This window comes from Lithobates pipiens, unplaced genomic scaffold (genome assembly GCF_037356315.1).
Source record: "Lithobates pipiens isolate NorthernLeopardFrog02 unplaced genomic scaffold, aLitPip1_a1.2 Scaffold_18, whole genome shotgun sequence".
NCBI lineage: Eukaryota > Metazoa > Chordata > Amphibia > Anura > Ranidae > Lithobates > Lithobates pipiens.
This window is the reverse complement of record NW_027507758.1, coordinates 234,196,971-234,209,590: the sequence shown is the minus strand read 5'-3', so window position 1 is coordinate 234,209,590 and position 12,620 is coordinate 234,196,971. Positions and strand designations below refer to the sequence as shown.

At 44.0% G+C, this 12,620-nt stretch overlaps 1 protein-coding gene across 2 annotated transcripts in view; it reads right to left on the bottom strand.

The window, feature by feature from the left end:
* The window catches only part of KATNA1 (katanin catalytic subunit A1), a 64,303-nt gene that overhangs the window by 9,528 nt on the left and 42,155 nt on the right, over positions 1-12,620 (bottom strand). For both annotated transcript variants that reach the window (XM_077486678.1, XM_077486679.1), the window contains exon 8: positions 9,751-9,877. In XM_077486678.1, the coding sequence (XP_077342804.1) occupies positions 9,751-9,877 (127 nt within the window). The remainder of the gene's footprint in view (positions 1-9,750; positions 9,878-12,620) is intronic.

The window sequence follows — 12,620 nt, the reverse complement described above, 5'->3', positions numbered from 1 at the left end:
ACGACTGGGGTAAGAATACCTTCTTCTGTATGGTATCTATAACCAGCCCCCAACTAACCCTCCTTGATGGTTTTAAGGAGAATCTTCCTAGGCTGAGGATCCAACCTAGAGATTTCAGCTATCTACAGCTGAGATCAGACTCTGGCTTTAGACCTGAGACTGAATGATCTATTCAAAGTAGATCTTCTAATAGGCTAGAACCGCTATGCCTTGAGCCTTTAACCTGGCAAAAGGAGGTGTCAATCTTTCAGAACACATAGTGCTGTGGCTAGGCCGGATGGCAGTGCCACGATTGATAATACATTTTATATTTCAAACCGCAGAGATTTCTGGTAAGCGGGAAACTTTGGCACATGGAGATATGCAACTCCCCTCCTTGCAGGATTGACACAGCCGATCAAATTATAAAAAGGATCGGATGTTTAAGTGTTGATTCAGATCTCCGAGATCTAGAGTGGTTCTTACCTCTCTGCTTGGCTCTGGGACCTTAAAAGGTTTGAGCCAAAAAACCCTGTTCCACTAAGGGAATCTCTGATATCACCGACTGGGATAACAGCGGATCCGGAGACCAGAAAGACTTCTCCTTTCTCTTTCTCCCTTTTTTGTTTTTCTTGGAACCTTGGGAGCATTCTATGAGGAGACGGACACTCTTGCATAAGACTGCCGCATCAGCAGCCCCAAGGACCCCACAGGCAGCACCCAAACAGGACCCGAACCCTCGGATCGAAAGTGGACTAGGCCATTCAGGCTCTTGAAACTCTAGATGTAACCTAGAGAAGAAAATCACAGAAATCACTCTGCTCTTAACATTGTTTCTGCCAGACCTTGAGAATCGCAAGGACATTTCCCCTTACTCAAACAAGTGGGGGTGCTTCTTCATGAGAAGGCCTTAGCATTCTGCTTCATGGGCTGTCCCCAAGATCCTGGTGCTGCCCCTGGGAACTCTCCTGAACCTAACGATTGAGACCGTCGAGACAGATCCCCCAAGCATAGGAGAGGCTGCATGATTAAAAGGAGAACTGTTTGAACCTCCTTTTACTGCCTTCTGGATGTACTTATCCATTCTAAATAGTCATACCCCAGGAAGGGACAAAGACTGGCTAAGGGTTTTCATCTGGTGCTTCATCTCACCAATATCTCAGCCACGGACTTCTGCAAAAATGCACTAGTCCAAGTATAAGCCATAGGGCTTAAATGATCGAGTCCGTCATAGCATCTGTGAGACACAGTGCATTAAATACACCAGCCCCCCGCCGAGTCTGCTGATCAGGCAGAAATTTCAGGTATCTCACACCTGTTCGTTAACACCTTGGAGTCCACATTCCAATGTATTGGCTTGACTCAAAATGTGCTCTACCACAATAGTGGAGCAAACGTTAAGGGGTTATTGGACTGAGCCACTCCAAAAGACATCTTGTCTTTAAAAGGAAAATCCAACCTTAACTTGCTGGATCCTTTAACATCAGTGCATTATCCACTGGACATGTGAAACTCTGCTCACTGAGGTGATTGCAGCATTAATAGCTGGAACTCCCCATTTCTTTCATAAAAATGTTCCCATTCAGAATACATAGCTATGCACTTTTAGTGCTTTTTGCATCTTGCAGATTTGCACTACAGAACTTGTTCCATTGGACACCATGTTGAATGGACTCCCAGGGTGGGGGAGATTCAAATGAACCCTATTAGAGGTAGATACCTCAAGAGCCTGTGGCAGGCAACAAAAGGGTTAAGGGAGTAGACTAACACCTGACTTGTGCAGCTACTCCCTCCCTGTTAGGATCCTCTGAAAAGGAAAATAAGTATCTTCCAATATTAGGGAAGATCTACCCGATTCCCAACCTCCTGCATCTCAACAAAAGGGCTCAGGAGGACTAGATGGGAATCTGCTATGTTTAGCCCTACTATGGAGTGACATCATAGCAATAATCTTTTAAATGGTAGAAGAAAAACCTGTTTGTATGAAATACAGGGACAGAAGTGTTCTACTTCCCAGGGAGGAAGACAGACATTCTTTTGGAAGGGTTTTTATAGTTTGTTGTATATCATTAACCCCTTAAAACCCTTAGAGGTGTTCCTGGTCCCTTTGTCACTCATAGCTTACAATACAAAGCAGAGGCAGTACCAGCAAAAGAATGTTTCACTTGCTAGGCTATAGTACAGTACAATAACTGCTATTAATCCTAGCTAAACAGTACAATGTTGTCAACAAAAGGGAGATGCCTGTGTCACCAAACCTGACCAGCAACCACTCTGCTCTGTCCCTCCACCGCCAGACTTCAGCTTTTCCTGTATAGCTTAACCACTTGCCGACCGCCGCACGACGATATAATGTCGACAGAATGGCACGGGCAGGCATATGGGCGTACCTGTACGTCCCTGCCTTCTCGCGGGTGGGGGGCCCGATCGGGCCCCCCCCCCGGTGCCAGCGGCGGTCGGTATCCGTCCAGGAGCGATCCGGGATGAGGGGGCGGCCATTCATTCATGGCCACCCCCTCGCGATCGCTCCTGACGAATGGAAGTGAAGCATTGCATCACTTCCTCTCCTGTAATGTAAACACAGGCAGAGGAAGTGATGTAATCTCTCCTCCGTGTAAGTATTTTTCGTTCCGGCACCGAGGAGAGAGGATCGGTGAGTTGCACCAACACGACACTACACAGTAGAACATGCCAGGCACACTCACACCCCCCCTTCACCCCCCCAATTACCCCTGCCCCCCCAGTCACAGTGACACCAATTGCATTTTTTTTTTTGCATTGGTGTCATTTGTGACTGTAATAACTGTTAGGGCAGTTAGGGTTAGCCCCCTTTAGTTCTAATGTACCCCCCTAACCCCCCCAATAAAGGTTTAACCCTGTGATCACCCCCCGTCGCCAGTGTCACTAAGGCTGGGTTCACATTGCAGCGGTTTATGAGAACGGATGTGATTCGCAGCGCACTGCAGTGCAAATCACATCCGATCTCTGTGTGATTCGAGTTCAGCCATACAGATAGTATGGCTGAATTCGCGTCGCACCCGCCGCAAATTCGCACGGGACCCTTTTTTTGGTCCGCAGCAGAATCGGATCGCATGGGTGTTCACACCATGCGATCCGAGTTTGCAGATCGCACTGCGATATGCGAACTGATCTGGGGGTGTCATTAACATTTCACTGACACTCCCAGCAGTTCGCATAGGGCAGTGTGAACTGCCGCCGGGAGGCATGCGATGCGGGAACCCGCCGCGGATTTGTGGGGTTCCCGCATCGCTCCAGTGTGAACCCAGCCTAATAAGCGATCGTTTTTCTGATCGCTGTATTAGTGTCACAGGTGACGCTAGTTAGGCAGGTAGGTATTTAGGTTCGCCGCAGCTTTTTATAGCGCCAGGGACCCCCATATACTACCGCATAAAGCCCCCTGATTGCCCCCTAGTTAACCCTTTCACCAGTGATCACCATATAACTGTTACAGGTGACGCTGGTTGGTTAGTTATTTTTTATAGTTTCAGGGCACCCGCCATTTATTACCTAGTCTCACTAGTGTACCCCTAAATTTAGGGGTGTCTACTTTCCAAAATGGGGTCATTTGGGGGGGTTTGTGCCATCTTGGCATTTTATGGCCTTCAAAACTGTAACGCCCTTAGAAAGCCTGAAGGCGGTGCTTGGTTTTCGGGGCCCCGTACGCGGCTAGGCTCCCAAAAAGTCCCACATATGTGGTATCCCCGTACTCAGGAGAAGCAGAATTTATTTTGGGGTGTCATTTCACATATGCCCATGGCATGCGTGAGCAATATATCATTTAGTGACAACTTTGTGAAAAAATAAAATAAAATAAAAAAGTTTGTAATTTTCCCGCAACTTGTGGCAAAATATAAAATATTCCATGGACTCAACATGCCTCTCAGCAAATAGCTTGGGGTGTCTACTTTCTAAAATGAGGTCATTTGTGGGGGTTTTGTGCCATCTTGGCATTTTATGGCCTTCAAAACTGTAATAGGTAGTGAGGAGTGAAGTCAAAAATTTACGCCCTTAGAAAGCCTGAAGGCGGTGCTTGGTTTTCGGGGCCCCGTACGCGGCTAGGCTCCCAAAAAGTCCCACATATGTGGTATCCCCGTACTCAGGAGAAGCAGCAGAACTTATTTTGGGGTGTCGTTTCACATATGCCCATAGCATGTGTGAGCAATATATCATTTAGTGACAACTTTGTGAAAAAAAAATAAAAAAAAATAAAAGTTTGTAATTTTCCCGCAACTTGTGCCAAATATAAAATATTCCATGGACTCAACATGCCTCTCAGCAAATAGCTTGGGGTGTCTACTTTCTAAAATGGGGTCATTTGTGGGGGTTTTGTGCCATATTGGCATTTTATGGCCTTCAAAACTGTGATAGGTAGTCAGGAGTGAAATTACAAATGTATGCCCTTAGAAATCCTGAAGGCGGTGCTTGGCTTTCGGGGCCCTGTACGCGGCTAGGCTTCCAAAAAGTCGACAACATGTGGTATCCCCGTACTCAGGAGAAGCAGCAGAATGTATTTTGGGGTACAATTCCACATATAACCATGGCATGTGTGAGCAATATATCATTTAGTGACAACTTTGTGTAAAAAAAAAAAAAAAAATTTTTTGTCATTCAATCGCTTGAGGCAAAAAAATAAAATAGTCAATGGGCTCAACATGCCTCTTATCAATTTCCTTAGGGTATCTACTTTCCAAAATGGGGTCATTTGGGGGGGTTTTGTACTGCTCTGCCATTTTAGCACCTCAAGAAATGAGATAGGCAGTCATAAACTAAAAGCTGCGTAAATTCCAGAAAACGTACCTTAGTTTGTAGATGTGACAACTTTTGCGCAAACCAATAAATATACAGTTATTGACTTTTTTTTTTTACCAAAGACATGTGGCTGAATACATTTTGGCCTAAATGTATGACTAAAATTGAGTTTATTGGATTTTTCTAATAACAAAAAGTAGAAAATATCATTTTTTTTTCAAAATTTGCGGTCTTTTTACGTTTATATCGCAAAAAATAAAAATCGCAGAGTCAGTCAAATACCTTTAAAAGAAAGCTCTATTTGTGGGAAAAAAAGGACGCAAATTTTGTTTGGGTACAACATTGTATGACCGCGCAATTACCAGTTAAAGCAGCGCAGTGCCAAATTGTAAAAAGACCTCTGGTCATTGACCAGCAAAATGGTCCGGTCTGAAAGTGGTTAAAATTCTTCCTTCACGTGTGGCCGGCGTCTGACGCCATTTAGCCACGCCCCTCCACGCGAAAACACCCCTTCCCAATAGGGAAGTGTATGAGTGCTGGCAACATTGTGGCCACAAATTGCCCCAAAACAAAACTTTTTTTTTTTTCTTGAAGCAGAAAAAAAAAAAAAAAAAATAAAAAAAAAAGAAGAAGAGGTAGCGGGCTGGCATCCAAAAGGAACAAAAACGCCACTCTGGGGCCCAGGAGGAGATCAGAACCCCCCTTCATACCGGAGGGCCTGAGCTGGCTTGAACGGAGAAGAGAGTGAAGGCTTCTTCTGTTTCCAGCGTCAAAATGGTGAGTGCTCAATACAGCCTCCAGTGGTGACACAGACATAACAAATACATGGAAGGAGAGATTCCTTGCAGAAAATCTCCCCTACCTTTCCGCCGCGGGGCTTTATCAGAGATAAAAAGCTCAATCTTCACCCTTCACGGTAGGCTCCGAGACCTTGAAAGGAAACCTTCAGGAACAGGGGTACACTCAGATAATCCCGCAATCCTGGACCTGCGAGAAGACCCTGCCAGTAAACTTTTATTGGCCTTACTACCAAAAAGTACTGTCCCAGGGCACAGCTTAAAAGCATTCGCAAGCAAAACCTCGTGTCTTCATTTAGTCCATTACGAAGACATCAGAACAGATCCGGCCAGGATGGCTGTCTTTCAAAGGATTACTGCCCTGGAACTCAGTACACACATTCTTACACGTGCCCAACACCTTAGACACTGCCGAAAAAACTGAGGACTCCCAGTAGTGGGAGGGGTTATATGGGGGAAGTTCACTCCTTAAGGGGCGTGCCAGTGTCCAGCACCTGATAGTCCGATATAACCCACATCCCACATAGTTATTACTATGGTGCTGTGTCCCCTGAGGTAAGAAAGGAAATTAAGATTTTCTACCTAGAAATTTCTTGGGGGGGGGGGGGGGGGGGTTAATAAGCACATGGAAAATTATCCTTGATGTTGACTGATGCCAGAAGTTCTCCCCCTCGTAGGATGGAGACTACTGACCGGATTGATTCCATGCGAAGAGAACAGATATTTAAAATCTGTTTAGATCTTTGAGATCTAAAATGGGTCTGACACGTACATTTTTGTAACTGTAAAAAGGATTGAATAAAACCCTAATCCTTGCTCTACCAAGGAGACCACCGACATCACTCTTGAGACAAGAGATTATCCAAAGCTAGAAAGAGACCTTTTCACTGGCTCTCTAGGACCACTTGATCTGAGAAAACAAAGTTTGTAACCTAGAGAAATTGAGGAAGCCACCCATCAGTCTTGACATTGTTCCTGCCAGATCATTGAAAACTGTAGAAGCCTTTCCCCCCACGTGAGCAGGGGCACCCCTTCATAATGCCTTGGCATTTTGTTTTGTGGGTTACCTCCCCCAGGTCCTTTTTGACCCTGAAGTTTACCTCTTGAAACTTGAAGGTGGAGGCCATCGTGACTGCCTGGAGGCTGATGCCCCTGGTACTGGAGAAGAAGCATATTTAAAAGATAAAATAACTTCTTAATCGTAAAAAAGGAAACTTTTCCATTAAAAATTCTTTGGATAAACGTATTCAGATCGTCTCCAAATAACGGTACACCATAAAAAGGGAAGCTGGCCAAGATTTTACATGGCGCTTTAGATGACCAATTTTTCAACCATAGGCTTCTACAGACATGTACGAGCTCTAGCATGAGCTGTGAGGCCTGGAGAACAGAATCTCTCATAGCGTCAACTGTAAACACAACGCTTCTGATATGCTGGCCAAATCTTGGGCCTGCTGATCAAGAATAACTTTGAGTACCTCTATAAACTGGTCCTTTAAGGCCCGAGATACTCTGAACGCTGCCAGCGCAGGATGAATGACTGAACCTGCGAGCGAAATACAGTTCTTTTAAAAAGGAACGCCAATCTCTTATCTGTTGGACCCCTTAGCATATGTGCATTGTCTACTGGACAAGTCAGGTTTTTAGTTACAAAGAATAAAGCAGCGTAAATTGCTGGAACTCCTCATAAAACCCTTCCTCCATTGAATAAAGTATTGATAACTTTTTCAGAAGAAGAAAAAAAAAAACTCTGCTCTCACTCAGAATATATAAGCTTTCTTAGCCATGAATGGATAGGAAAAGCATGAACAGATTGGGGAGGATTTAGTGAACCCAAACCAGAAGTGGGCTCATCGACTAACTGCGTTACTGGCAGTAAAAATGTGGAGCGGACCAATTCATTGAGCAACTGTACTAACAACCTTTCCTGCAAACCTGATACTTCCTGGTCCTTGAGAGAAATCATCTCTCGCCCCTTGTTCCTCAGAATGAGGGTCCTGAGCAATGAACGGGGAGCTGCTATGCTTAATCCCACTCTAAGATGCGATTAAAATATCAATCTTTACTTCAAGCTTAAAATAGTTGAAGAAAAGACCCCCTTAGTAAAATACACAGGGGCTGCAGTGTTTATAAGCAGCTGCAACACTTGCCCCCCCTGAAGGTTCACCGTGACCAGCCATATTACTCTCAGGGGAGGATGCCATCTTACTGAGATGGATCTAGGCTTCTGTGTGACTGTAAAAGTCTTTCTAGAGCCCCTTATTGAGGTGTTTTTCACCCCCTTCCGACCATAGGCCGATGCACAAAGCAGAGGTACCATCAGAAGGAATGCATCCACTGCTTGAGTATTAGTTCAGCTTTGTTACTGCTATTAATGCGCAGCTTGATGCAGCAGTAAATGTGTCAAGGAATGCCTGTGTCACCAACCCCCCATTGCTCCTGTGTCCCTCCTGCAGCATGCAATAACACAATAGTGCTTTTTAAAATAGACCTGCCCGTGCTGGATGTTGGAGGATGCCAATGCTACGCTAAGCCCCGCCTACCAACCTTCCCCTCTTTCTTTTCAAAAGATAGCTTATTTAGGGCTCCTGATCCTATGGGATCTTCGGGAGGAATGGCGGGGGGTGGGGGGGGGGGGGGCCTGGTAGCCGCAGAGCATGCCATTTTTTTTCAAAATCAGTTGGCGCTCTTTCCCCAAGAAGAGGGGGAAGGAAAAACGGCACGGGGGGGCACCCCTCCAGACTTACCAAAAGTCTTGCTGCTGTGGGAGGAGAGAAACCTGCTGCTTTCTGGAGACAAAGGTGAGCTCTCTGAAAAGCATGAGACGCAAGTGCTCAATACAGCCCCAGTGGTGACACATAAGCATGACAAAACTTACAGATTTAAAGGAGACATTCATAAGAAAATTGAAAAAATTCCTTAGAAAACTCCACTTACCTTTCCCGCCGCAGGGTTTTCTGTGGTAAACCAACAGACCCAATCTTCACCCTTCATGGTGGGTTCAGTTAAACCTTCAGGAGCCGGGGATCCTCGAGGAAACCCACAATCCTGGACCTGTAATGCAATAGCACCTCCGCCAGTAAACTTTATGGCCTTACTACCAAAAAGTACTGGATTCTGCGGTGCAGCTCTCTAAAAAAGCGTTACAGGCAAGTCCTCGTTTCTTTGAATAAGAGGCCCGGTACCATTCAATTCGGCTAAAAATACACTTTGAATGGATACGGTCTGCATGGCTAGCCCCAGCAAGGACTGCTCCAGTGGAGCTCAGCACAGCACATCTTCCCTCGTTACCAACACCTTAGACACTGGCGAAAAAACTGATGTACTCGCACCAGTGGGAGGGGTTATATAGGGAGTGCACTTTTAATTTAGGGAGTGCACTTTTTTAATTTAGGGCGTGCCACTGTCCATCACCTGAAGGGGGCCTATAACCCACATAGTGACTATAATGGCTTTGTGTCTCGTAATGTATGATAAGAAATCCTTTTTTAGAGTCTATTTAGGGAAATAGGAACCTAAACCATTGGTTATACCGTCATCTATAGAAGGACTGGACAGTGGCCAACAAAGAACTGTAGGCCAGCCCAGGTTAAAACCTCTATTATGAACACGCTTCAGTTTTGTAGCAAAGCGGTACAAAGAGCATGATCAAAAAGAGGGGTGGGACCTGTATTCCTTAAACTCCCAAGAAAATAATTTTTCCGGTGAGTACAAACATCCTATTTTCTGTTTGTTCATTATGGGACGCAGGAATTTAAAGCTCTGCGACATCCAAAAGTAGCCCAAATGAGATGAGCAACACTGCAAACTGCTAATGCCCCCCCAAAAAACAGAAAACTGGGGACTGCCAATTAGATTGAATGGTCCACTTAGAAATAGTGGAATGAGAAGCCAAAGCACCTTTACAGGGTTGACCCTGGATTACAAAAAGAACAATCCTTCATGAAAAGAAAAAAAGAAAAAAAGAAAAAACACACACACACACACACACGAGGGAAATTTTCCTTTTGCTGAACTGGAGTCTGACAGAGAGAAAAAGGAACAATGTCCTGGCTGAGTTTAAATGCCAGTGCCTGTAATTTAAGTGTAATTGAACATAAGATTTAGTAATTTAAGTAAATAAACTCATCATCTGTGATAAGAATTATGAACAGTTCTGGGTGGAGCGACCATATGATTGGAAAAAAAAAAAGAAGGTGGTTACCATCCATCTGCACCAAAAGCTCTGCTTTAACTCTCCTGCTGGCTTCATGCTCTTCTGAGGTGCCTCTGCGGCTGCAAATTGAGTCAATCTCATCAATAAATATGGTTGTTGGGGCGTAGAATCTTGCCTAAATGTAAAAGTTGCAGTTAGAATAAAAATAATTTGAAAACCTAAAATAAGTTTACACAACTCTACACAAACAGTTGAACAAACCAGAAAACATTTTAGGAGCAGTTTTACCTGCCAAAGAATTTGCATATATGTTTTTGTCAAAGTGAACTTGGTGCAAAGTTATGAATGCTGCTCAAGCTCGGGAAGCCAAACTCTCGCAGTCACAAGGGAAAAAAGGTGCTGGCTGCCAAATGTTGCTCCACCGAAGCGATACACGTATAAAATCAAAGCACCATACTCCCGTCCCACCAACATAGTGTAGGCTTGAAAACAACCGTAGCCCATGAATCTCCGCCAAAGCCATGCTACCTGACATATTTTGCGCCTCCTACTTGAGCTTAATCATAGGATACCCTACAATTACGCTCCAGTGGGAGGAGCGAAACATGTCAGGGGCGTGGCTTTGGCAGAGGCAGTTTTTAGGTCTACACTAGGTTGGCTAGACAGGAATGCGACGCTTCTTTGATTTTACACGTGTAGGTTTTTGTCAATTCAGGTTGGCAGTCTCAGAAAGTGAGAGATTTAGACAACCCTTATGGACAACTAAGCAGGCCTGATGCTTAAATTCAGTAGATCATTTACGTCAACAAACCTAAGTCACCTCCATGCCCTTAGCTTGCTACTAAACGGTGAAATGCAGCAACAAATGGATGATGTCCCTTCTCTGCTTCTATTCCTCTATGATCATGTAGAAGAGCCCAACTGGTTTATAGCATTGCTTCCTACTCTGAATGGTGCTGTACAGGGTATTGCAAGAGTCTATAATCAAATCAGGTATTTACACTATGTATCAAAAGGTTTACCAAGGCTCCAGCACAGAATGGCACTGTGGGAGTCCTAGTGATAAAGCAGTGCCACGTCCTATAAGTCAATTTTAATCAAGATAAAGTGCAGAAAAAAATTGATTTTGTAGGCACCAATTATAACAAATTACATAATAGTTTATTAAACACATAAGGGTACAAACAATCACATTTAAAAACTTTTTTGCAAAAAATAAAAAAAAAAATAAAAAACTGACATTTCTCCAAGACAAAAAATGTATGACATTATACATTATTGTAATCCTGCAAACATGATGTAGTATCCAAGACAAAAAAAACGCTCCACATGTTTCACAATTGAATTCTTCTTCGGGATCTTATTAATTGTTCTACAAGAGAGAAAAATATATAAACATACAGATACAGCAAGCAGTAATAACACAATAGAAGTGTTTCAGATGTTTGGCAGAGTTTACCGAAAGGCAACCACAAAGAGGACTCCCAAAAGACTTATGCATTTTTTTTTTTTTTTTATAATAATTGGTGCCTACAAAGTAAATTTTTTCTGCATTTATCTTGATTTACACTAGTTTCTAAAAACGTATTGCGGGTTTTAAACCCATATACATAAGATGCAATACTTTGACATTCCAGTTCTTGTAAAATGAGGCAATCAATGGATGTTTCCATGTATGATAGCAGCCTAATAAAGCAAAAAAAATAAAATAAAAATCATTGGGTAAAGCTAAGCAAGTAGGTTTGCCTAAACTGAGTAGTCCCGTTTTTTTTAATGGGGGACTTAATGGGGTCTATGTAAAAACAAAATTTGCCTTGTGGAGGTCTTAAAGTGGATGTAAATCAAATTCATGAAATTTGAGCTGGGCACATATACAGTATCTCACAAAAGTGGAGTACACCCCTCACATTTTTTTTAAATATCTTTTCATGTGACAAGACTGAAGAAATTACACTTTGCTACAATGTAGTGAGTGTACAGCTTGCATAACGGTGTAAAATTTGCTGTCCCCTCAAAATAATTTAACACAGCCATTAATGTCTAAACAGATGGCAACAAAAGCGAGTACACCCCTAAGTGTAAATGTCCACATTGGGCCCAAAGTGTCAATATTTTGTGTGGCCGCCATTATTTTCCAGCACTGCCTTAACCCTCTTGGGCATGGAATTACCCTGAGCTTCACAGGTTGCCACTGGAGTCCTCTTCTACTCCTCCGTGACAACATCACAGCGCTAATAAACATTAGAGACCTTGCACTCCTCCACCTTGTGTTTGAGGATGCCCCAAAGATGCTCAATAGGGTTTAGGTCTGGAGACATGCTTGGTCAGTCTATCACCTTTACCCTCAGCTTCTTTAGCAAGGCAGTGGTCACCTTGGAAGTGTGTTTTAGGTCATTATGTTGGAATACTGCCCTGTAACCCAGTGTCCGCAGGGAGGGGATCATGCTCTGCTTCAGTATGTCGCAGTACATGTTGGCATTCATGGTTCCCTCAATCAACTATAGCTCCCCAGTGCCAGCAGCACTCATGCAGCCCCAGACCACGACACGCCCACCACCATGCTTGACTGTAGGCAAGACACTTGTCTTTGTACTTCTCACCTGGTTGCCGCCACACACACTTGACACCATCTGAACCAAATAAGTTTATCTTAGTCTCATCAAACCACAGGACATGGTTCCAGAAATCCATGTTGTTAGTCTGCTTGTCCTCAGCAAACTGTTTTGCGGGCTTTCTTGTGCATCATCTTTAGAAGAGGCTTCCTTCTGGGATGACAGACATGCAGATCAATTTGATGCACTGTGCAGCGTATGGTCTGAGGTTCTGAGCACTGACAGGCTGACCCCCCCACCCCTTTAACCTCTGCAGCAATGCTGGCAGCACTCATATGTCTATTCCCACATAGACATTTTCACTTA